At 54.9% G+C, this 25,027-nt stretch overlaps 1 protein-coding gene across 3 annotated transcripts; it reads right to left on the bottom strand.

The window, feature by feature from the left end:
* Nucleotides 1-1,689: 1,689 nt before the first annotated feature.
* Nucleotides 1,690-24,922, bottom strand: BAHD1 (bromo adjacent homology domain containing 1). 3 transcript variants are annotated; one of them, XM_040226932.1, is made up of 7 exons: nucleotides 24,785-24,922; nucleotides 9,076-10,515; nucleotides 6,753-7,132; nucleotides 5,650-5,809; nucleotides 5,176-5,252; nucleotides 4,326-4,426; nucleotides 1,690-3,856 (listed from the first exon to the last, which is right to left on the bottom strand). In XM_040226932.1, the coding sequence occupies exons 2-7, from the start codon at nucleotides 10,499-10,501 to the stop codon at nucleotides 3,667-3,669; spliced, it is 2,334 nt and encodes a 777-aa protein (XP_040082866.1). In that variant the 5' UTR covers nucleotides 10,502-10,515; nucleotides 24,785-24,922; the 3' UTR covers nucleotides 1,690-3,666. The 3 variants fall into 3 exon arrangements, with proteins under 3 accessions (XP_040082866.1, XP_040082865.1, XP_040082867.1); XM_040226931.1 differs by having other exon boundaries at nucleotides 6,753-7,135; XM_040226933.1 differs by having other exon boundaries at nucleotides 2,795-3,856; nucleotides 4,326-4,417; nucleotides 6,753-7,135.
* Between the last annotated feature and the right edge of the window lie 105 nt (nucleotides 24,923-25,027).

Raw genomic sequence — 25,027 nt, forward strand, 5'->3', positions numbered from 1 at the left:
GGCAGCCAGCGAGGCCCTGAAACAGAGTGGTGTCCACAGTTGTTGAGGCGGGTGTCATCAGCGTTTTGTATTCATTATCTCTAGTTGTCACAGCTACGCTGCGCATTCCCATTGAGCAGCTCAAGAAATGAGAGGCTCAGGGAAGCTGAGACTCTACATGGATTGGTCTGATTCTAAAACCTAAATTCCCAATCACAATCCTGAGATTAATGGAGCACAAATGTGGAGGGAGAAAGCAGCTGACCCCAGAACACATTGTACTGAGGGGGCAATGGCAAAGAAGATGCCAGAGGCTCTGAGTTTAGTGAGTGATGAAATCAATTCAGAGGAGGAGTCCTCAGGAATGGGAAGCCTGGAGGGCTTCAGCTCCTCAGAGCAAACTCACTACTCCCAGTCTGAATGCTAGAGTGCGTCTCAGGCTGCACCATTCACTGATTTAGAAGTTTGCATCAGGGTTCACTCCTCACTAAACTGTTCCTTGTTTCCAAGAGCAGCGAAGGTAGACTTATAGTAGTGGGATTATTTCTACTGAAGTCTTTTTTAAAAAAGAAGAAAACAGTAAGTACATCTTTTATGGGCTTTCCAGGTGGCTCAGTGGTAAAGAATCTGCCTGCCAGTGCAGGAGACGCAGGTTCGATCCCTGGGTTGGGAAGATCCACTGGAGAAAGAAATGGCAACCCACTCCGGTAGTCTTGTCTAGGAAATCCCATGGACAGAGGAGCCTGGAGGGCTACAGTCTATGCGGTCGCAAAAGTCAGACACGATTAAAGTGACTGAACAACATTTTTTATACCAGGAGAGGAGAAAACAACTTGGAGAAAGTTTTTGCTAAATGGGTCACATGCGTTCATTTCTCTGAGCAGTTTTCTGTTAGCAGTCACAGTGAGGCAGTCTGAATACAGGAACAGCCACGGAATCTTCTCCTCTTCTGTCTTCCCTCCTCCAGGCCTCCTCCTTACTCTAAAGGAGTCTCTAGACAAAATACTTGTCTCCACACCAGTTTCCTGTCTGTAAAATGATAGGATACCACCCATCTCACGGGACTCTCGTGGGCAGCACACTGATGTCAGTGCTACAGTACGTCCATGGTGGTGTTTGTGTCACCAGTAACCCCTATGGAAATGCACCTACCCAGACGTGCTTACAAAATGCAGGAGATGGCTGAGCAGCATTAACCGCCTCCAAGGAACACCCCCAGCCTTAGACGACGTCCCACCTTGGACACAGTCAACATAGGCTTTGGGGCGAGGGCTGGATTGACTGAACCAATGGTCCAGGTTTGAGTCCCTGCCTCATGGTGTGGCCTTCAATTCCTCATGAGTGACAGGTGCAAGATGCCAAGGCCCTCAGTTCTCCAGGGGCATGACCGAAGGTGATGAAATAGTATCTTCACCATGCAACCACTTGGAGGCGAGTTCCTAGGTCACCAGCCAGGTGAGAACTGGTGACCCAAGGATTTCCCTCAGCCCAGGCAGGTGGCTTCAGCTACCACGATACGAAGAAATCAACTCCAAGTTGCCATTCCCTCTGTGTCCTCTCCTGCTGCTGCTCTCCACCCGCCCTCCCCTTTCCTGTGCTCTTGGCTTACTGGCCTCAGTGAGTCCCTGCACTGCTAGTTAAGAAGGAGCCCCTCCAAAATAAAGAGGTGTAAGCCCACACACAAAAAGATGACAGGACACGCAGAAAATGGTCCTTTTCTAAATCAATACAATTTCTCAAATTTATTTTTTTCTTAAAGAAGTACTTCTAATCTCTGTCAAAAGGGAGGTGAGGAAAGGCCCTCCCTCCCTTGTAAACACTGAAATACAGATCTGAGAAACCAGGGTCGACACACACAAAAAGTGCATTTTACAAAATATCAACTAAAATATATTTTACATGAATTATGCTTCCACTGAAATTCTACCAGCTGCATTTTCAGGTTCAAAAAATATTTCCACATCTAAGAGATTTCAAAAGCATTTAAGTTCTGGGCAGTGGACCCCGCCTCCCTGGAGGAGGCCTGACCTCCTCCTGCTGGGTGAGGCTGGGCTCCTTAGCAGCTCCCACTCTGCCACCCTCTCTTACTGCCCCACCCTCCTTGACTGATGTCTTCCTCCAAACAGCTTATTCAGTAAGAAGGGACCCAAGTTTCTTCCCTTGGGGTTTGAGATTGGGTTTCCCACGTGTGAATTCACCTCTGAATGGTCCAGGAGGAGCCGTCTGCTCAGGGACAGGGCAGGGCTGGGGACTGCTGGGTGTACCCTCAGGGTTTGCTTCCACCTCCCTCTCCAGCTCCTGCCCAACTGTCCTCACCCACTGCAACCTCCTCAGTCTGTGGGGTCTGTGTCTGCCCCTCTCTAGGGGAGGGGGGGCCCAGTCCTGCCCTGCTTGGCTCCTGTCCCCAAGGTGGTACCCTGCAGAATTGCTGAGCATGCGCCCAGCACCAGGCCCAAGCCACGCTCCCTCTCCCCATCAGGCTCCTCTTTGGTACAAATAGGAAAGAACCAGGCTGCTCCAGCCCCCACAGAGTGCCCCAGGGCCAGGGCCTACTCCTGGCAAGGACAGCAGGGGGCTGAGCCTCCTAATCTACTCTGGGGAGTGGCATGAGGTGAGAACAGGGCCCCTTGGCAACAGGAACAAACTAAAAATGCAGGTCCTTAGCTCCTAGAGTGAGTGGCTGCAGCTCAGCAGGTCTGTGGACTGATACAGTGTTGATTCTTGCTGGGATGTTAGTGCAATCTACAAAAGACTAGGGACAGGGGTGTTGGGGGCAAAGAGAGCCACAGCACTCCTTTGGTTTGATTTCAGGTGGGTGTGGCTTGAAGAGTCATGTGTGAAGTTCTGCAAGAGGTTTCCCAGAACCTCCAAGTGTAAGGCAAGAGGAGAAGTCTTCAATAAATCAGGTAGCAATTTTCCTTGCCCCCTGCCCCCACCCCCTCCCAGCTCTCTTCTGCTCTCCCAGACATGACAAAGCCCGCGTTAATCAGTTAACTTCTGGGAAGCCAGACCTGCTGGGTGGCCTTCACCAGGAGGTGGACAGGAAGCTGACTCCCACGAGGGGGCCACACCCATGACTGTGAGGGCTGGTAACTTGTCCCAGCACCAAGGGCTACTGCAAGGGCAAAGGAGGAATGCCAGAGAAAGGCCCCAAGTCCAGGAAGAGAAAGTCAACACTCTGGGAGCCAGACACTGGCTCTCCAGGCCTCAAAGGAATGGGCTCCGAGTTGTGCTAGAATCTGGGAGAGCCTGGTCCCAGGCTAATGGGGAGGCAGCGGGTCACAGTGGGTGAGGTAAAGCTGGCTCTCATGCCCCCTTGAAGGGCCCAGGGGAGGATCAAGAAGGGCATGGTTCCTGAAGGACCTTCCCCCAGTCCCTCCAGGGCCCATGCCCCTCAGGCTTGGCCCAGCCTCAGGGAAGACTGCTTCTTTAGGAGCCTCTGCCCATGGACCCCAGAGAGGTACCCTGGGCCAAGCTGAGGGTTCTGATGCTTTTCTTATACCCTGGCCTCCCCTTCCCTCCCATGGGGCCCAATCCCACAGGGGCCCCTGCCCTCCCCCACAAGAGGACCACAGGCCAGCCACCTTGAGCTCCTGTGGCCCCTTAACCAAGTGCTGTGCTTCAAGCAGTGCCCCCTGCCCTGAGCCCCATTTGCCCGTGGGCAGCCCCAGCATGGGTGTGAGGAGGCTACTGGGGGTTCTTGAGGATGCGGCCATGGCGGAAGTCATAAACATGGCGGCAAAGAAACACCAGCTCAGGGTCCGTGTCCTCGGGCACTGTGCGGTGTGGCGGGGTGGAGTAGTCCGCAGATGGGGGCACCAGTGCGGTCTTTCGGCTGGGGAGCCCCTCGCCCCGGCGCTTGGCCATGGCACAGAATCTGCAGTGACACACCATTCACAGCTGTCTTAGCAGGAAGACCAGTTCCTTCCCCACCCTGCCCAGAGAGCTGGACATCCCCTCCCGCCTCCCCAAGGGCAGCTGCTGCCTCCATTCCTGTCCTGGGGCTTATGTCCTCTCTGCCAACCACCACTCCATCTTCTTGATCACTGGGGACCCACACCTACTGAACCTCCCTACCAAATACCTGCCAATTCTCCTTGACTGCCTTCTGACAGCAGTACTGTAACCATCCCCACCCCTGAAACTCTGTCCCAATTCACTCTGCCTCAAAAGGGGAACGATTTTATTTTTTTTCCTATAAAAATCAGATGATGGAAGCAGACTGGAAAAAAGTTCTAGGAGGTCAGGTCCAATGAGTCAAATCCCCTTGGGGATCACAGGCAACCCACGAATAACCTGAGGAGTCTGAGGGGAGAGGCAAGCCAGGGGTACAGGGCACCACCCACCTGCAGTACTCGGCAAAGGTCAGCACGTAGCACTTCTCTTCGATGCAGGCTACACTGTTCTGGTCTTGATGTCGCGATGCAAAAACTTCATTCTGCAAAGGCTCAAGGGGAGACAGAAGGAGGTTGGCTACCAGGGTGGGAAGCACCTAACTCCAAGAGCAAGATGGACATGAACTCTGCTGGGACTCCTGACCCAAAATAGATTAACTCCAGCTAGCACCCAGGAAGCCAAGGAGCTTTCCTGGAATTTCAGCCTAACTGTTCTCATCAAACAGCCCAGGGCATTCCTCCTAGGTCCTGTCCTTCTCAGGAGGAGCCAGGTGCCTGCTCCAGCCCCTGACTAAGATCAGCCGCCTGACCCCCACCCCAGCCCAGGGGAGAAGAGAGGAGCTGGTGTACATCCTCCCGGTTAGAGGAGAAAGGTCCCAGCAAGGGGAAAAAGAGCAAAAGGGAGTCCAGTCTGGGGGTGGAGCAACCACACCCAGATGGCATCACCTCTCCGAGTGCAGAGCTTGGGAGATACCCGGGTGTGTTAGGAGAGTCTTTCCTCCCCTCCCTCTCACATCGTATGACTAAAGGTGTGCACTCCCCCCTCCTGTCACCAGGAGGACGTATATACTTGTTTCCATTCTGGCACCCCCTGCCTTAGGGGCCCCCTTTCTGCCCCGCCTTTCAGGACAAAAGACCCACTGAAACATGAACTGGGCAGTCTTAGGAAAAGAGGCTACAACTCTGGCCCCTCCCCAGGTTCTCTGGTATCCCAGGTGACAAGTCCAAGGATCAGACCAGCCAGGCTGCTGCCCCACACCATGCTCTCCATGCCCCTGCCTCCCGCCGCCAGGCAGCTCACCTCGTGCATGCTGGGACTACGGCCACCCTGTAAGTGCTCTGGTCTGTAATACCACAAGAGGCTCATCATCAGCTCTCCTGAGGGAAACAGAAGCAATCAGGGCTTGAGCTGGCAACTCCAGAATGACTGAGATGGGCAGGCGGGCTGGCCACCTGCCCTGGAGGCTCATCCAACTTCAAAGCCCGGGCCAATCCTGTGAGCTCTGGCCACCCCTATCCCCTGCCTTGGGCCAAGTCTAGTAACTCAGTGGCCGAGAATGCTCTTAGGCATGGAGGAAGGAGGAGAAAAAGGCACTGACAGGTGAGGCAGGGTGACGGGTGCCCAGTCCCTGATAGCCGGAAAGATTAATGAGCTGATCCAAGCCCAGCCCAAGGCTGTCTCCCTGAGCAACAGACAGACGCTGGCTTAGAGGGAGGCAAACTCTCCTAAGAACGCGGGACACTAGTGCCCAGCTGGACTCTAGGCAGGGGGTACCTGATTCGGGGTTCTCCCAGAGGGCAGAGATCTTGGCCACATAAGGTGTGGAGGTCTTTCGAGGGCCTGACTTGAGCAGGACAGTGTCCCGGACTCGGATCGTCTCTCCATGCCGCTCCACTGCCTGGTAGCTCTTTCGAATGGCTGGTTCCGGTTCATCCTGAGCAACAAACCAGTGACACAAACAAGGCTTGTGGGGCCACAGTCAGCATGGGGAGGGAGTGATGTTGTTTCCCTCTGTGATCTCCTCAGAGCAGTCAAACCACTGTGGACAGCAGACTACAAAAGCGGTGAGCGCTCTGTCCCCTCCTCCCTGAGCCTGGCTTTTGGGGCAGAGTGGGAGAAAGGCCGATAAATGAGAGCAGAGCTAAGAGAGTGACTCGAAACTTCTGGGGCTGTGTCTGAACACCTCACCACTGATAGCTGGCTTTCGCACTCCAAGCCCCCAGCACCGGGCAGTCCTCAAGTTTCCTAATGGACAGTCTGATTTTGACTCAAGCCACCACGGTTAAGTGGCGAAGCCTTGGGCAAATTACTTAATCTACTGCTAAGCCTGTCTTCATATGAGGGTAGTTACAGGACCACAGGGTGCGGCGTACCTCACAGGGCAGTGGCGGGGATGAAAGCAGATAATGCATGCAAAAACTTCACTCAGTTCTGGCCCCTCAGAAGTGCTCAATACATTTTAGCCGACATTCTTCTCATCATCCCAGACATTCCTGTGTCACTAATTTCCTGTGCTTATCCCCATTTCCCCTGTACATACTTATCCAAAAAGTCTCCAGGGAAGTCCTCTACTTTACAATCCAGGACGAGAGGTGAAGACTCATCAGGAGGCCTCTCTGAGAGTCAGTGATGGAGATGGCAGCCACCAGCTGTGACTGTGTATTCCCTGACTCCCCAAGGCACAGGACACCGGATCAGGAGGGGCTGGGGGAGCAGGTTGGGCCAGCGTGATCACCTCCCCAGGGTAAAACTGAGCTGGAACCCCCTGACCTCTCAAGAGTGGCCAGAGAGGGGGTGGCTGGGATCCACCTCGCTGCAGGTCCTGTGTCCCTGCCACCACCCTCCCTTCTCCCCATCGGCTGGGAGCTGGCGCTCACCAAGACATAGACGGCCTTCTCGCAGGCAGCCCCGACGGGCACCCAGCCATTAGTGCGGCGGCGGCGACGGCGGCGGGGGCGTGGGCGCTGGACACGAGGCTGCTTGGGGTGGCTGGGCCTGCGGGCGGCCTTGCTCCGCGCAGTGTGCCTACAGCTGGAACCCGTGCGCAGACCTGACTTGGAGCCACTAGGAGGCTTGGCGCTCTGAGGGCATGCGCGGGCTACTGTCTGGGGCTCCGAGGTGGGTGTCTGAAGATGGGGGACGGGCTCTGCTGCAGGTGGCACGCTGGGCACAGGGCACCCCAGGAGGGGGTGGGCAGGCGAGGCAGGGTGGCCGGCTGCCGGGAGAGGAAATTCCAGCTGGCCCAGGGATCTGCAGCCTTCTGGGAAAATGAGAGAGGGAATCAAGGCAGGTAAGGACAAGCAGTGAATCCCCAGCACGTCTGCATTCAGAGCCTAAAAGTGAAAGTCGCTCAGTTGTGTCCGACTCTGCGACCCCATGGACCATACAGTCCGTGGAATTCTCCAGGCCAGAATACTGGAGTGGATAGCCTTTCCCTTCTCCAGGGGATCTTCCCAGCCCAGGGACTGAACCCAGGTCTCCCGCACTGCAGGCGTATTCTTTACCAACTGAGCTATCAGGGAAACCTGCTTCCATCTTAATTCTAAGTGTGAACCCAAAGGTCAATGCAGTGGCCGGTGGGGCCAGAGGCCCTTAAGGTAGATGATCAGGGACTGCCAAGGGTGTTCCTTGACATTGGCAGACTGGCCCACAGACATCTCCACCTCCTCTTCTAGCCTGAAAGAAGTAGAATGGGAACAGCATCTCTAGCTCTGACTTAATATTCCTTTTCTAAAGGCCTCCACAGTGCTTGGGAGCAGGGGATCTGAAGCTAGATGAGGATGTGAGTCCCTGATCTGCCACTCGCCAGCTGTGTGACCTCAGGCAAGTCATTTTACCTCTCAGTGCCTTGCCACAGAAGCAGTAGTTTCGAGTATCATGTAGTATGTCCTAAGTATTTTTTTATCAATTCATCTCATCCTTACAACAAGCCCATGAGGTGGGTACCACTACTCTCATTTTACAATTAAGGAAACTGAGACACAGAGTGCTTACTGGTTTGTCACACAATCAATTACGTGGTTGGGGAGAACATTTCAGTCTGGCCACAGATTCTGTGCTCAATTAACATGCCGTATGGCCTCCCATATATAAAGCACCAAGAACAAGCACCCGGCACATGGTGCTTACTGGTGTCCCAGGGCAAAGGGCTAAGGGTCTAGGGTCCCACGGGTTAGGTGACTAAACTTAGGGAGTGGTACAGAAGAGAAATAAAAGCCTGTTCTCATTTCTCCAGAGCTCCTACTCACGCCAGAACCTGAAACAACAAGTCTGGCGAGAGTTAAGCGGTCTATTAAGTTGTTTTATAGACCCCTTAGAGAAAGGCTGTGGAGGAGAAGGCAGAAAGCCCTGAGAAGGCATGGCCCCTCACTTCACCAGCAGCACGGCAGACATGCTGGCGAGCATGGCTCTGGTCGTGTCACTTCCGCCCAGAAGGGAGCCTGGAGAGGCATGTGAAGACATTCCTGCCAGTGTGGGGGCAGAGAGATCACTTAGGGCTGTCTCATCAGCTACAGCATGAGACTCTCAGGTGTCTGATCTTGCTGGGAAGGTACACACCAAAGCCACAGGCCCCAACAGCAGCCTGTCTGTTCTCCGGGTGTGCCCACCTGGTCCACACCTAGCAAGGCGATGCTAAGTCTGAGCATTACTTTTCTTTCAAGGCCTATATGGCCAGGATGAAACTATCCTAATACAGCTGGCACCACCTACCAGGCCTGGTATCCACCATCCCTCCCATGGATACTGCACTTGGTTGGCAAGCAGATGGTCTGGGTTCCTGGGAAGTAAGGAATTCTAGTTTTCCTCAAGGAAGGCAAAAGGGACATGGGAACAACATGGCACAAGCGCTAATTTCAACATCTAACTTGCTACTCAAAGTCTAAGAATGGGTATCCCAGAGGGGAGGCAGGAGAGACTGTCCTTGCCCTTTCTACCACCACAGTGCTGCCAACTGCCAAGTCTAGAAACCTCTACAGACAGCAGGGATACAGCAGGGCTGCTGAGAACTAAACATGGGCCTCTTTCCTGGAATTTCCTAGGCTGATCGCACAAAATCAGGGGAATCCGCTCTTCTCAAAACCCCTAGCCTTCCCATGCAGTTGTAGATGCCAAGGCACCCCACCCCAGTCCACGGCCCACCCTCCTGGGACACCGCATCTCAGAGATGCCCTGGGATACCCCACCTCTAGGAAGGCATACCTGCTGCAAAAGGCATTTTGTAGGGGCAGCCGCCACAGGTAGTGCCGAAGTGGGTAAGAGACGTGGACAACATTTCACAGACGCTGTAGCCATTCGCTCCAGTATCCTCGTCGGAGCAATAGCGAGAACCCCATGGAGGGTGCTGGAAAGGGGTGCCTGTAGGCACTGAGCTTGGAGCCAAGAGAAGCCCCTCATTAGGTGCAGCCACTGGGGACAGCTTGCCCTCGGGGAGCATGGGGCAGGAAGAGTAGCCCCCACACTGCAGCCCATCTTGGCTGCAGTACAGATAGAAGTTGCCCAATGTGGTGAGCTCAGGCCGACCATACAGGCCATTGTAGTCAGCAGGGTTGCCAGGCATCGGGAGCGGGGAGAGTTGTGGTGTGGGGAACGAGGGCTGGTGCAGTTCCTGCTTAGGGGCAGGTGACTCCTCGCCTGGACGCCCAGGCTCGGGCTTCAGGGCTGCCTGGCCCCCCATCAGCAGGGGCAGCTGTGGCCGCAGCCCCAAGGGGCTCTCCAGAGCCTTGCTCAGGGGCTGGTAAGGTGGCTGGCTGGCTGGCCCACGAGGTGGGGCAGATGGCCAAGGCTCCTCGGGGCACCCTTGCCAGCTAGGTGGGCCTGCAGCCTCCCCAGAGCCAGCCCCCTGTCGGGCCTTGGGATAGTTCTTGCTGTTGACCTTGGCCCACTTAGGCCTCAGGCCCTTGTGTGCTGGTGGCTCCGCAGAGTGCCCATCTGTTTCAGGGTGGGCACGAGGCGGGCGCAGGGGGAGTTCCCGCTCCTGGCTCAGCTTCAGGAAGGCAGCTGCATTCAGGCTGGCCAGTCTCTTGGGAGTTGGATCACCATCTCTGCGGGCCCCTTCATCCGGTGCTGGCTCTGGAGACAGGTCCCGACTTCCTTCTCCGAGGTTCCCAAGCCGGGGCCGCTTCTTAGAGGAGGCCCAGCCTCCAGCGGCCCGGTCACGGTCCCGGCTGCGGTGGGGGTCTCCTCCTCGGCTGCGGCGGGTGCTCACCAGGCTGCCGGTCTCCTCCCGCTCCAGCAGCAGGTTATTGAGGGCCTCGGCGTTGAGGGAGGCCAGGCGCCGCTTGCGGGGCTGTGAGAGGCCTGTGTCCTCGCTGGATGGGGTTGGGCTAGGGGGCTTGGGCAGGTCGGGGGGCAGCTCATCAGCCTCATCTGCACTCTGTGGACCGGCTACGTTCTCCAGGCGGGTCAGCAGCACTTTGCAGGCCTTGGGCTTCTCGGGAACTAACGGGCGCTTCCGCAGTGGGTAGTTCTTGCGGCGCCCTGTAAGGTGCTCTGCGCTCTCAGGAGGACCGGGCTCCACGCCCTCTCCCCGCTGCTCCACACTGCTGCCTTCCATTTGCAGGGGCTCCTGGCGGCCTGTGGGGCCCGAACTCAGCATGGGCAGAGACTTCCTCCGAGTGTGTGTCATGGAGTATCTCCAACCTGCAGGATGGAAGCAGGCAATGAGAGAAGTCTGTCCTGGTCTGCATTCTCCCCAACTGAAGCCCTTCCAGCACCTGCTGCAATAACTCTGGCCTACCCTCACTTTATTTCCAGCCTGGATTTTCTTAGGACCCCTCTTCCAGAGTGCAAAAGTCTAGTGGGGTCAGGCTACCAGCAGCTGTGCATGGACTGGCTACCCCACTCTCCTCTGAACCGAGCACCTGGGGAGCCTATGGCGCAATGCAAACCCAGAATCAGGAGACAGAAAAGGCTGGGGACAAAATTTGCAGCTGTTTCCACATGTTTTTCTCCCACTGGGTATTCATCACAGGACAGGAAGAGACTCTGAGGACACTGAAGCAGCATAGGGGCTTGGGTGGTGGGAGTTCATCTAGTCCCTCAAAGACATGATCAATCCTCCCCTTTCCTGGGGCCTCTGAGATTGGCCAAGGAGGACAAGGAGATGGACAGTGAGAAGCTGAGATGAGGAACCTGCCTGCTGGGCTGTGGAGAAGGCCAAGTCTAGTCTGTGAGGACACCTGCCTGGCAAGTACAGTGGACAGCCATAACCTGGGTATTGCTGCAAAGCCCCCTGAAGGATGAAGGCCTGGCTGTGAGGAGCCTGTGATGGGAGGTATCACCCAGCCCCTGGAGCCAGCCCCACCTTAGTTCAGATTCCAAACAGCCCAGTACCTGGGGGAGGGATGGCAGTAAGGTTGGGGCCAGTATTCCCAGGTAGGAGACCCACGGACCACACTCTAGACCTGTGGTACAGCCTTAAAAGTCCACCAGCCACCAAGAGCTGGGAAAAGAAAGTACCAAAGGGAAGAAGTGACTCGGGACAAAGCCGCTCAGCCATGTTAGTCCAGCCCTTTTTATCAGGACTCCCTCCAGGTAGGCATGATGCCAGAAAGGGGCAGGATGGAGGAGAGAATCACAGGAAACCTAGAGCCCCAGGACAATGCCCATGACCAGGCATCACCCCCTAAATGTGCATGGCAGACACCCCCACCTCCCACATACCTGGGGCCCCCTGAGTCTCCCCCTAAATGAAAAAGGCCAAAGTAGGCTGTGTGCAGGAAGCTGGCATGGCATAGGCAATGAAGAACTGAGGGGCGGGGTGGGAGGATCCCTCCCCGGGCCCTTCCCCGGGTGGTGGTCTGTTCACTTTCTACCTATACTCCAACAAAGCAAGGTGATGCCAAGTAAGGTGTCAGACTGGGCTCTGCCCTCACCAGCATTCTGCGACCCCCCTCTGGCTTTTCAATTTAATTTCCCTACTGCTATTGTTATTCACTCTCACTCCACAGGAGGAGCTGGGAGCAGTCCCTGCAGGGCCAGGATTTAACCCTGAAAGTCCCAAGCCTGAGGGCTCCCAGGGAGTCCAGAGCCCTTCCAGTAGCTCCTGTGGCCTTGGGCCAGTGTCTGGGATCACTGGGTCTCCTCTCCAGAGATAAACCAGACTAGGTGAGAAACAGTGCTTCAAAAACCAGGCTGAGGGCAGCGTGGGTTTCCCTCAGCCCTGGGAAAGAACTTGGAAAACTGGAAAAGGGAGGCAGCATGCCAGGCATTGCTCTGGCCACGTGCGGGGACCTGCATATCCAGAGACCAGGCCCCAGGCAGGACAGAGTCACAGAAGGCAAATCCATTCACTCCTGAAGCACAGACTGCAGTGCTCCTGAAAAATTCCAGGCATCTGCTAGGCTCCCTAAGACTCTTTCTTGCTTCAGGGATGGGGGACCACCCATCCCTGATTGCTCAGCACGCTTATTAGCAATGCCTCATTTCACCTTCAAAACCATCCCAGGTGCTTACAACCCCAGGCCCTTCCCTCACTGGCAGGGCACCCCTGTGCTGGAGGTGAAGGAGCAAGAACAAGGAGAAGGACATCTGTATTTCCTGGGGAAGTCCGCACCCAGGCCTCCTCCATTCCCAAAAGGCCTGGAGAACAGTGAACAGACCACACAGCTGAGCAGGGGCCAAAGCCCCTCAACAGGCCCCAAGTTACTACAGCAATCAGCCTGGGAATGGCTGGTGGCCAAGGCTGAGGTCACCTGGCCTTTAAGGACATGGACACCAAGTACAGAATAAGGAGGGATAGATGGGAAATGGAAAGCAAACAGAGGGAGGTGTTTTCAAGTCTGGTCAATGAAGAATTCTTAGACCGAGGAAGGACTTGGTCTGTTCTCCACCCCTAGTTGGCTGGTAGACCGGCCACATGCATGGATGGCCCAGGGATTCTGGGATACTTGGTCCCACTCAGTCTTTCCCTCTCAACATGGAAGATTAGGAGAGGAGCCTTCCACTTTCTGGAGCTGTCCCCAGAACCTGAGAACTTGTTTCCTGCAGAGGATCTCACTCTTGCATCTCCCTTTCAGCCCTCCAGTCCCTCAGGGACACTCACTATCCCTGAGGCTAACGCTCCAGGGAAGCCTAGTAAATCACAGGGTGCAAGTCACATTTCCAAATCAAGCATAAAGGCCTCCTGCGAGCCTCCCGAATCTGCCAAATCTCGTCACCCGCAGAACAACTCCCAGCTCTCATGTGGTGCCTAAGGCAGCCACGGCACCCCCCTACAACTCCCCAGAAGAGGCTGGGGTCTCTGCTGCCTACCGTATTCACTCCAGGCTGAAGAGAGTGAGTCATGCTTTGAAGCCAGATGGATGTGTGAGAACTTCGGCAGCAACTTTTCCCTGGGGTGGGGCTGGGTGGAGGGGGCGCCCAGCCTGCCAGGGCCCCTCTAACCTGCAGGGGGGCCTAGCTCAATGGGGGAAGATCCCATTGAACCAGGAAAGCTTGGTTTCCCTTCCAGCTCTGCCAAGCTCCCTGCCGTCTGTCTCTCCCACTTACAGACTAGCTCAACCAGGAACTTCCCACCACTGCCAACACACCACCAGGGTGCCTAGGTTCTCGGACTACCTTCCTTTTCTTTGGGAAGCCCTGTCCTCCCAGGGACAGGTAGTCTGGGCCCCCTTAGGAGAAGGTTCCTAGGAGAGACTCCCCAGGGCATATTACAGCTTGCCGAGACCATGTCACAGCAAGCTCTTACTGAAGAAAACCAGTCTGACAGCTGCCATGAAGCATAGTGGCTGTTTGGTGGTCCTCAGAGCTGAAGACCCGTTGAATCACAAGTTGAATCCAAAATCGCAAGTCTCCCTGGCTGTGTGAAGTTATCTCCACAGCAACAGAAAAAGGAGAGTTTACCCTCAAACTGCAGCAGCACCTTATACCCAGCCCCCCCCCCCCCACTAGGCCAGGTGTAGCACACCCCAAGGCGCTGTGTGTGAGAGCAGGTCCACGGCCTGGAGGAGACGGGCCACGGGCACCAGAGGGGAAAGGGGCGGGGTGGGGGCCTGCATCACACCCCAAGGTGCTGTGTGTGAGAGCAGGTCCCCGGCCTGGAGGAGACGGGCCACAGGCACCAGAGGGGAAAGGGGCGGGGTAGGGGCCTGCATCACACCCCAAGGCGCTGTGTGTGAGAGCAGGTCCACGGCCTGGAGGAGACGGGCCACGGGCACCAGAGGGGAAAGGGGCGGGGTGGGGGCCTGCATGAGCACGTCGAGTCTGCTTCACTCCTGCAGAGGCTGCGCTAGGCTGGAAAGTGGCCCTTGGCCCTGCCAGGGGGTCTCCCTAAATTACCCGGCTCTAGACCACACCCCCACCTCACCCTTAGGGGTTCAGGACCCATGCCCCACCCCACCCCACCCCCACCCCAATGCTCTTCCTGAAACTTCCCTTACCATGGCACTTTAAATTCTGGCTTTTTTGTTTATTCTTAATGGGAGGGAGTACTTGGAGGGGGGGGTCTTAGTTAGGCAAGAGCTGACCCAGGTGGCCCCTTGGGTGAGGGTCAAGAAAGGCCCTGCCCCAAGCCACCTCCTTACGATTACACCTAAAGCCATGCAGCTGGCACCGAGCTAAGCACTGCCCACCTCTGCAATCTCTTTTGGAATAATCCCCACCTCTCAAAGGAATAATACTTTTTCATGGACACTGAGTTTCTTGAAGCTTCTATCAGAGAAGAAAAGCAGCAAGAGCACAAAGGCAAGCTACTGTTCTTTTAAACTCAGTTGATATTACTTCATGGAAAGACAGAGAGGTGAAGCTGCCGAAATTCTTGTGATAAAGCCAAATAAAGATGCGGCTGGTATCTCTTGAATCCCTGAGAGCTGGTAAAATGGAAAAAACCAAAACTTTAAGTCAGGCAGACCTGGATTTAAATGCCAAGTCTGCCCATCATGAATAACTTACTTAAATTTGCTGAACGTCAGATTCCTCATCCCAAAGAGACACATCAGAAGGAAGCTTACTTAAGAGTGGTGGTGAGAATGATACTAGTCACCATGCAGGAGCCAAGCAGAGTAGGAACCGGGCAGGCCAACATCCCGGGGATCCGTCTCTTTCAGATCCACAGACAGGGGAGGGCAGCCCAACCGCGGCCCTCAAATCCCCACACGAGGAGTCCAGAGCCAGCGGGGGCGGTGAAAACTCTGAAAACACAGCCTGCATCTGAACCCTGCCCTGCAACTGTTCCACTGAAAACACCCAAGAGTCCACCCCGGGGAACTCGGCAGTGCCACTGCTTTCCCAAGAGGGACTCAGTGTGAGGTGACGGTGAGGGGCTCTGTTTACAATGCAGCCAGAGGGCAGGGGCAGAAACTGTATCCCACAGACCCTGAACAACAGCTCCAGGCCTCCAAGAAACAAGAAAGGCGAGATCTTCAGATGCTCAAGACCCGGGGGATGGGGTCAGAGAGCATGCACTGCCTGCTGCCACCATCTGACTGTGGCTTCAGCACAGGCACCCAGAGAGAGCAGAAGTCTTAGCTCTGGCAGCGCAGAGCTCAAGCCCCAGGGTTCTGCCCCTGAGGAGAGAAGGTCTCCCTGGTGCCCATTCAGCCTCATTTGCTATGGGTACTCGATTCACTCTGCAGTGAGGCGGGGCTCCTACAAATTCCTGGGCAGGAAGCACCGTGGCCGACCAAAGAGAACTGGCCTGCCCCGTCTGGATGCGGCTGGTTTTACAGGCTGCCCCGGGGTCTGGCGACCATCTGAGGAGCTGGGTTCTCCTGCCCTGGAGGCACCAAGCCTATCTCCTGTCTGTCAGACCACCTGTTCCTCACACTTCACACTGGGGGCTCCCAAAAGCCCAGAGAGGTGGAAGCAGTGGTATAGGAAAGGTCCACCCCTACCCGACACAAGGTCCAGGGTGCCAACGAGCCCAGTCCCACAGCCCCAGCGTTGCCTACTCCTGTCCACTCTGACCCTCCCTGCAGGAGCGCCCAGACACACAGGTGTCCAGAACCTCCATGACCTTCTGGCTCTGGACACAAAGTCAGATGCCATGCACGTGTGTGCTAAGCTGATCCGTATCTGACTGGTAAAGAACCCACCTGTCAATGCAGGATATGTAAGAGACGATGGTTCAGTCCATGGGTTGGGAAGATTTCCCTGGAGGAGAACATGGCAACCCATTCCAGTGTTCTTGCCTGGAGAATCCCATGGGCAGAGAAGCCTGGCAGGCTACAGTCCATAGGGTTTCAAAAGAGTCAGACAGGACTGAGCGACTTAGCATGCACACACAGGAATACAGAACAGCAGAATAGGTGGAATCTCTTCTTTCTCACTGGAAACAGTCAGTTCCTAGTCTCAGGGCAAGGCCCCTCCTGCAGGGAGGGGGCTGAGAGTAAGGCAGACAAGACCTACCCCTTGGATCTAGAATCAATCTATACACACAGCCCCATGAGCTGGGACAGTGGGCAGAGAGCATTGTATTTTAGTCATATTGCAGTGCTCTGCTCTAAGAAACTCAAATCTGACAAATTAGAAGGTAATCACAAGCAATACAAAACTAGTCTTTAGAGGCTTTCTTTTAAAGGCACAAGTCCTTGCCAAAGGCGACTTGCCTCCCCTAGTTTCTTTCAGGGGCCCTGCTCCAGTGTGCACCAGGCATACCTCTCAGGGCAGGCGTCGGTCTAGCTAAGCCAGAACGCCTGCCACTCACGGCCGGGCACACGGCACCTCTTGTGACCTTTGTTCATTCGGCCAACATTTTGCTGGCCCCTCGCCACAACTCAGCGAGGTGAGACCCACACAGGGCTGGAAGCCACTTTATGTTGCCACTAATCCCAAGTGGGCTTGATCAATGAACAGCTTGAACTTCTTGAACCTTGGTTTCCTGATTGACATAGCAGAGTTGTGAGCACCCAGTTAAATAAGAATGGTATACAACAGGCGATCAACAAAAGCTCATTCTTGCCCCCTACATGTCAAGTTATCAGGCTAAGAGCTGAGGGAAAGTGCAAAACAAACTGGGCAACTGGAGCTTGAGCTGGTAGGAAGACAGAGGACAAGAGTCTGTGAAAGGGCTGTGGCAGAGTGCTCAGAGCTTGGTGGAGAGAGCTTAGCTCCAAAGCAGCTTCCCAGAGGGCACACCCGAGCCGCGACTTCCAGATTCTTCCTGAGGGTCTACTTCATGCCAGGTGTACCAAACCCAGTGGGAAATGGGTAGCACTCTAGAAAATTTGCTTCACAAACATTTGGAAAGGGCAGGAGACAAGGCAACTTTCCCCAGACTGCCCACCACTGGCTCCATACAGAATTACTCCAGGCTGAGGGACAGTGGAGCTCTGGGCTGTCTCTGGCAGCCCCTCCCCTTCTCATACTCCACAGTGCCCAGGCCAGAAGCAAATCTCCCACTGGGGCAGGACCTATTTGTTCCTGGCAGTGAAAGTGCAGAAGAGATACAGCAGGAACAGGGCCACGGAGCCTCAAGGCTCAGCAACAGGCCCACCAGGAGGAAGCCTCAAGGACTGATGCCCTGTTCTCCAAAAAACACATCAGCTCACCAGCCTGCTCCAGGCACTTGCCCAAAGGGTATGTGGCTGGTTCAACCACCAGGACACTCCAGGAACCAATAACTTAGATGTCTAAGATGGCTTGCCAAGACCAGAGGTGCTATCTAGTGTCTTGAATGAAGAAACTGGCCAGCCAGGCCAACATGGGAGCTCTGCCCTTCCCAGTGAAGTGCTGACCTCCTGAATGAAACAGCCACGGGAAACAAGACCCAAGACCAGGCCTTCCCAACATTCCGCCAGCACGAACAGAACCACAGGCAGCCCCTACTAGAGTTACAGGCACCTAACCTGAATATCTCACTAATTAACTAAGTGTTTAGTGCCACTCCCATTATGCAACCTCTACCAGGACAGGCGGGGTCTGCCTTCCTTACCAGTAAATCTCATCCACAGGGCTTATTAAGAGCTTGCTGAACACATGAAGATCTGGCTGCCCACCTGCTCCCCTTCGTATAACATTTCTACCCTAGGCTGATGGCACCACTTGGAGCCCAGGACAAGAAACTCTGACCTCAAAGCTCTCCCTCATCCCCAGGAGTCCACCATGCCTCTTCAGTGTAATCCACAGTTCAATGGGCTACTTTAGGAATTCCCTCATGTTACACAGCACAACCTTCTTCCACTACCATCCTTTTCTCTCCCAACCTGCCCAGCTATCTCGGGAGAATATCTCTCTCATTCCACATCTTACAGTCACCATCACTCTCATTCATCCTTGCCACTCCCCACCCCCTGGGGGCTGTTATCATCTCATCCTAACAAGGACAAAACAGAAGCACAGAGAGGTAAGAGAACTTGCCCACACTCCCGCACCATCAAGGGCGGAGGCAGGGCGACTGGTGTCAGTCCCCAAGTCCACGCCCCGAACCGCAACACAGGATGGCTGCTGAGTCAGAGGCCAATAATCCTGCATGTGCAATTTTGCTTTTCTGAGCTGTTTTAAGTATTGGCATTAACACATTATTAGTTTTTCTTGATTTTTCACCACAAAGGAATTGAAGATGTACTATGATTAAATGGCATCTGTGTACTGGCCAGGGAACATATACATAGTTTTACAGACTGTTTCTACAGAAGAGTCTACTCAAAGTTCCCAGTATGTTCTTAGATGCACTTCTAAAACAAACCCATTTTATAGCCTTGAAAGGGGTAGGGGCTGCAAAGACAGGTTTTCTTGATTTTACAGTAAATCTAGGAAAAGAATCTATAGTCCCCCCCCGCCCCCGCCTCCCATCTAACCACGTCTCTTAAAGCAGATGAAATCTCCAGCACGAACTGCAATGAAGACTGAAATTTGGTCAACACACTCCAATCAGTCATCTTAATATTCAAAGACATATTACCTGACCTCTTGGCTACCTCTTTGGGCTGAATAAATTCAAGTCCTTCCAATTCTCCCTGATGACCATCTCTTACAGTCATTTTATCCATTTTACAATTTTTTCTACACTCTGTCCAAACTGTGTGAACCCCTCCAGGCAGAGAACAGCTCCGCCCCCAATACTGAGACAGGCTTGCCAAACCTGACTCCATCTTCCATTCTGATATACACATCACAATATCCTGGCATCAAGCAGCACCCTAATACCTCTCCTGTGATATCTACAAAGATCCTCTAAAAACTAATAATTCAACTCTAGGGCATTCCCTGGCGGTCCAGCAGTTAGGATGTGATGCTTCTACTGCCGGGCTGGGGTTCAAATCCTGGTTGGAGGACTAAAGTCACATGGCATGGCCAATAACAATACACCTCTAAACCATCTGACCAGATTAAAACGTGATTAACAAACCGAATTTTCTCCAGACACTTTTAGACACGCAGCTGCAATTGGAGAAGGGCTTGAGTGTGGGCCACCCCTCTCCTCTTCAGGCAGGAAACTGAAAGAGCTGCATCTAAGGAGGGTAAAGGCCTGAACAGGCATTGAGAATGGAGAGGAAGTAAGGGTGGCCAGCACCACTCCAGATGAGGCCTGGGGGTCACAAGAGGCAGCAACACACCAAAAAATGTAGGCCCTGAGTGTCTGCCTGGCTTGATCCTGTTAACTAAGATGAGTTACTGTCATTTTTTTGTCCTGGTAACTTGGTTATTATGGTGCCTCAGAAATAAGCTCCCGTTTCAAAACCTCAGGGAGGCTGAGAGAAAAAGCCATTCTTCTACTCCTGATGCTTGCAGAGGATCTATCTCAAGGGTAGTATTATTTTTATTATTATTATTTGGTGGAAGGCTGAGTCAGGTTAATAACCACCCAACTTTGCAGGTGTTTCTCACTGGGAAAAATGGAATCTGGATGAAAATCCTTCCCAGGACATGACACAAAGTCCTGTACATGACTTTGCCCTGAGGCCTGCTCACCAAACCCACAATCCTCAGACCCTCAGCTTCTAGACCAAGTTGCCTAGGGCAGGACAGCAATCCCTCCATTGGAACCCCAGGGCCAGGCTAGTGCTCAGGGACTCTGCAAAGCCAGCTCAGTGGAGCGAAGGGCACTTGTCTGGCCCTGAGCAGGCAGCCTGCAGCACCCCCGACTGCTGCTGCTCTTGCTCCCTTCTCCCTATTAGCTGGTTTACTGCTCATTAGTGGCAGAACCAGGAGGTGGGCAGGGGAAACATAAAGGAGCTGAAATTCAAACCAGTCTATTTTACTCCAGTTAGGTGCCTCCCATAAAACCGGGCAGGATTTCATCACCCAGGACCTCCCTGTCCCTTGTTCCTTGGAGGTCGAAGCAGCCTGAAGGTGAAGCGGGAACCCGCAGAATTTCAGGACCCCAGGCCCCGGGAGCCTACGCTTCTAATCACTACAGGCTCTTGACTCCATCTTCTCAGGGTGAGCTGGCCCATCAAGGCTGGGGATCCGCAGAGCAGAGTGCTGGGGCTGCCCTCTGTGTCCAAGCGCACTCTTCTTGTCCCTCCAAAGTCCCCAGCACAATGGCAAGTTCACAAAGGAAGTGAGTCCTGCCAGACTATGCTAGCAAATTCCCATAAATGCTTGGGCCAGGGTAGTACTGCTTATGTAAAATGCTTCCCCATTGAGAGATGCTGCTTTATTTACATTCCTCACAACCCATTCATAAAACGGAGGCCCTTTAATGTTGGGGCTGTTCGTATAATGCTCCATAAACCCGGCAGCTTCAACTGGCAGCCTTAGTTCGACACAAGCTGCCTCTCAACTTTTTCCCCTTAAGAATTTTTTTCCCCTCTTTAATGACTCACCTTGCGACAGGGCGCTCAGGCCAGATGTTGCCGGAGCAAGGCCAAGAGGAGTAAGAACAGATAAAAATGAAAACACACAAGTCCTCCTGAGTGCTGGGACAGAGGTGGGGAGGAATGAAAATAAATCGAAAATCCCCATAGAACTCCAATGTGAACTACTCATGTTGAAGGTTGAATCCCTTCCAGGTTTACTGAAACTTCCTTTAAGGATGTCAAAATGCTCCCGAACTTAAGCCTCTACAAACTAGAGATGGTGTGGAGGGATTGTTTTTTTTTTAACCCCAAAGGAAAAGATAGAAGGTTCTTTCTGGTTTTTAATCTACATTGTGGATGAATAAAAAGGCAGAAAATTTCTCTGCTTCTTTGTAACAGTGTTCCATGGGCTGCTGGATCTAAGAGGAGCAAGATTTGTTCAGAGTGAAGAAACTCAGACGAACCTCAGAAAAGAGGAAGGGCTGTGTTTTAGGACACACAGAGAAAACAGCCTGAGCAGCTGAGAAGAGAGGCCAGGAGATTCATTCAGAGGTAGCCTGTCTCCTGCTACTGTAGAAGCAAGGAGGAGAGAACTAGTACAGATTTTTTTTTTTTTAATTGACGGGGGAGCGGTCTGCATTGCCATGGCAACTGTGAGGGGTGGCTTTCCCGCTTAGAAGGGAAATGCTGGTCCATTAATCATCAAACTGGGGCACAAAGGGGAGGTCTGGGGGAAAGGGGGTGGATGCAGAATTTATTTTTTCCACTGTTTAGACTCAAACCAGTCACCAGCCCTCTCTCCCATCTCCCCATGGTCCAGGGTTGGTAGTAAACAAAAAATGGAAGTTCTGAGAGAGCTGGGATCATAAGCTGTCCTTTCTGATGGGTCCAGTGTGGGGCTGATCATGCCTCTCATGTCAGCGATGCCCCTATAAACATCTCCTCCAACATCAGTCCCCAAAGCCCCATTCACAGGCCAGAACAGGAATCTTTCTCTTCTGCTCTCAGCACCGCGTTTTCTCCCCTATTTACACCCAGGATTGAGAAGAGATAAAACATATGGATTCATTTAGCATGGACAACAAGGAAAATTGCATAAGAGCAGCAAAGCCGGGTGGGGAGAATGGCCTGGTGAGGTAGGAGGAAAACAGGATTACAGCCCTTTTCCAATTCATGTCTATATGGTGTCACGTGAGCAATCCACAGGACAGACTCTTCACCAGCTGGAAAATCAGAAGCAATCATTTGCTCCCCATGCTAAAGCACCCCAAACACGCCCTATGTATGTGCCTTAGGCAAAAAAGGTCGGAAACCACCGAGGACTCCATATTATCTGGAGTTCTGGCAAAACAGAAGGGCAGGTTTCCCCTCTGCTCCCACTCAACTAAGCAGTCAACTGCTTTTATTCATTCAATAAAAATGACGTGCACAGCACTGTATCACAAATCCTGGAATACTCACGCACACACAGGTTTAATACTCATACTGTCCTTATCCTTAAGAAACTTCCAACGGACAAAAGCACTCAAGAGGATGCCATGTTATAAAACCCAGGGTCACAATCTCAGAGGCAAGCAACGCTGGCCTGGAGTGGTCTGAAATGAAGAATGAGTAGGGTTCAGGCAGGAGAAGGAGGCGGCAAAGGACTCTTAACTGGGGACAACTGGGGAAGTCAAGAGGAGCAAAGAGGCAGGGTGATAAACCTGTTCAGCACACCGGGGCTAGGGGAAAGCCTTAAGGGACACTGTCCAGGATGAGACTGCGGGAAACGGGGAGTCACTGTAAGTCTGTGGGTAGGGGAGTGACATAGGGGAAGGAGTGCTTTATGAAGAATGATCTAGCATCTGTGTATGGAAATGGATCAGAAGGGCCAGTACAAACAAGAGGGAAAGGAAGGCCATGACAACATAGGCCTGACATGGGAACGGCAGGGCAACAGAGAGGGAGATAGAAGAGAAACTCTTCACTGGCTAAACTCTACAGAGCAAACTCTTAAGTACTTGATCTGACTTGCATGAGTCTCCTGCCAGGTGAGAGCCAAAGAGGGAACCATTGTTTTGGCCATTCTCCTTTCAGTTCTGGTGGCCAGACCAGGTCACCCTCTTCTGATGCCCCCAAAAGAATCACATGCACACTGGGTAGCCCCGCAGAAGACACAAAGACCTTGAGATGCTTCATCATCCTCTGGATCTTAGACATACAATTAAATTCCCTCAGAAAAAACTTTAAGTCTCCTGCATGAGGTAATACCTCCCTTTCTTTCCCACAAGCCTCAACTCCACCCAGGCTGGGGTCTAGACCCTCCTGGGGAGAGGGACAGAGGGCGGCCATGAATTAACTCCATGCTCAGACTAAGAGGGGTGACAGGCTGCTTTCCCAAAGAGGGATTACACTCAACCACAGCTGGGAGCAGCTCATCATCAAAACCTTCCCCAGGTGGGACCCGGATTTTTAACAAAAGTCTACACTCTAAACACCCTGAGTCTGTTTTTGTGGTCCCAACTCTTCCATTAAGTATGGGATCACAGGACAGAGCACAGGAACTCTGAGTGGGTTTTTACAACTGGAAAAACAGCACCCAGCTTGGTCACTGGTGGGGTAAGAGGGGCTCACGGCTTAAGCCACTGGTTCCCAAATGTCCTCTAGTTGGTCAAGGACAGTGGTGTTCCTCCAGAACACACGGTCTCTCTGGGGCCCTTTTCGCTCTTTTTCAGAAGGCACGGGTGTGGAAAGGGTGGGAGGAAAGTCTCTCAGGAGACAGGAAACCTTTTAAACTTAATCATTAAATTCCTGCCTCAACTCAGCTTCTTTCTCTCTGTACCTTCTTTCGCTAAAGAAAAGTGCTGAAGACGGTTGTCCAGGAGCACTTCTGGGAGGTATCTCCTAGTCCCCAGTCCAGCTGGTCTTCTGCCCTCTTAAGACTAGTGACAACGGGAGACTAGGAGATGTCCCAGGTGGGATTAACCTTTTGGGCAGACTCTTCTCGCCGAAACACCTCATTCCTGGCAGGCTCTAGAGCTCCTCACCGATCTGTCTCTTGGGCAAGTCCAGCAACCGGGTCGCCACTGGCCAAGCCCACTGCGTGCACACCCCCACCTCTGCCCCACTGGCTCGACCCCACTCTTTCCAGAACAGCAAGTCGATCCGAGGCTGGAATCGTGAGCCAGTGCCGCAGCTCCTCCCGGCGGTCGCCCCGGCCCCCGCAATCCCCGGGGCAGAGTCCGGCCCAGTCGCCCGCCCCTCGGGGTGGGTGGCTCGGACCCGCTCCCCTCCCCGACGCCACCACCTGCGCCCGCTCCGGCGCCGCCTTTGTCCGGCGCTTCGCCGCCAAGCGGGCCCCTCGGGCCCGACCTGACCCGGCCCCCGGCCCCGGAGAAGAGGCGGCGAGGCGGGCAGGGCAGGGCCAGGCCCGGGCGCGAGCACTGGGTCCCGCTGTCACTTGGAGGCGGTCTGACAACTTCGATCCCCCCGCCCCACCTCGGACTCGGCCGCCGCTCCGCACGGTCCTCGCCGGGCCTCCCGCGGCCCACACTCGCTTCTCGAACCGGTTCCTTTCCTTCTTCGGCGCCTCCCTTCCTCCCAGTCCGATCAGGTCGAGTCTATACTACCCTCCGCCCTGGCGTGGCCCCCATCCCCTGCCCCCCATCCAGCAATAACCGGTCAGCTCCCTGCGCGGGAGGGCGCCCCCCACCCTGTGCGGGAGATCCCGCGGCGCCGCCCCCGGCCGCGGCCCCTTGCCTCAGGGACCGCGATGGGGGGAGGGGGCACGGGGGGGCGGGGGCCTCGCCGCCCGCGCACTCGGAGGCGAGCCGGCTCCGCCGAGGCCAAGAAACGACCGGCGTCCTCCCGCCCTCCGCGGCCCGGGACGCCCGCGCCGCCGCCACCCGGCCAAGCTGCCACCCGGCGGCCGCCACCCACCCCGCCCCCGGCCTGCGAAGCGGGCGGCCCCCGGGGGCTGTCACTTCGAGGCGCTCCGCGCTCCCCGATGGCGGGACCGTGGCGCCGGACCCGGGGGAGAGAGGCGGCGCGAGCGAGCGAGCGGCCGCACCTGCTTCGCGTCGTCCGTCCGTCCGTCCCTTCCCGGGCTGGCGGGGGCGGCGGCGCTGCGCGGTCGGTGGGGCGCGCTGACGGGCGACCGGTCCTCTCCCCTTCACTCGTCTGCCTCGCTCGTTTGCTACCGCCCGCCCGCTCGCCCCTTCCCCCCTCCTCGACCGAGGCCCCTAGCTCACCGGGACGGCGGCGCGGACGGCGCGGCTCTGGGCGCCCGCAGGCCCCGGCAGGGCTGGAATCCGGCGGCTGGAACCCCCCGGGGGCGCTCAATTCCCGGGCTCCACGCTGCTGCGTCAGCGCCTCCTCCTGGGGGCCGGGGCCGGGCGGGCGGAGCGGGGGCCGCACCGGGGCGGGGGCGTCGGGGGGGCGGGCGCGCCTGGCCGGGGCGGGCGGACGGCGGGGGCCGGACGGGCGGGGCAGGC

Source organism: Oryx dammah, unplaced genomic scaffold (assembly GCF_014754425.2).
Source record: "Oryx dammah isolate SB20612 unplaced genomic scaffold, SCBI_Odam_1.1 HiC_scaffold_26, whole genome shotgun sequence".
Lineage (NCBI taxonomy): Eukaryota > Metazoa > Chordata > Mammalia > Artiodactyla > Bovidae > Oryx > Oryx dammah.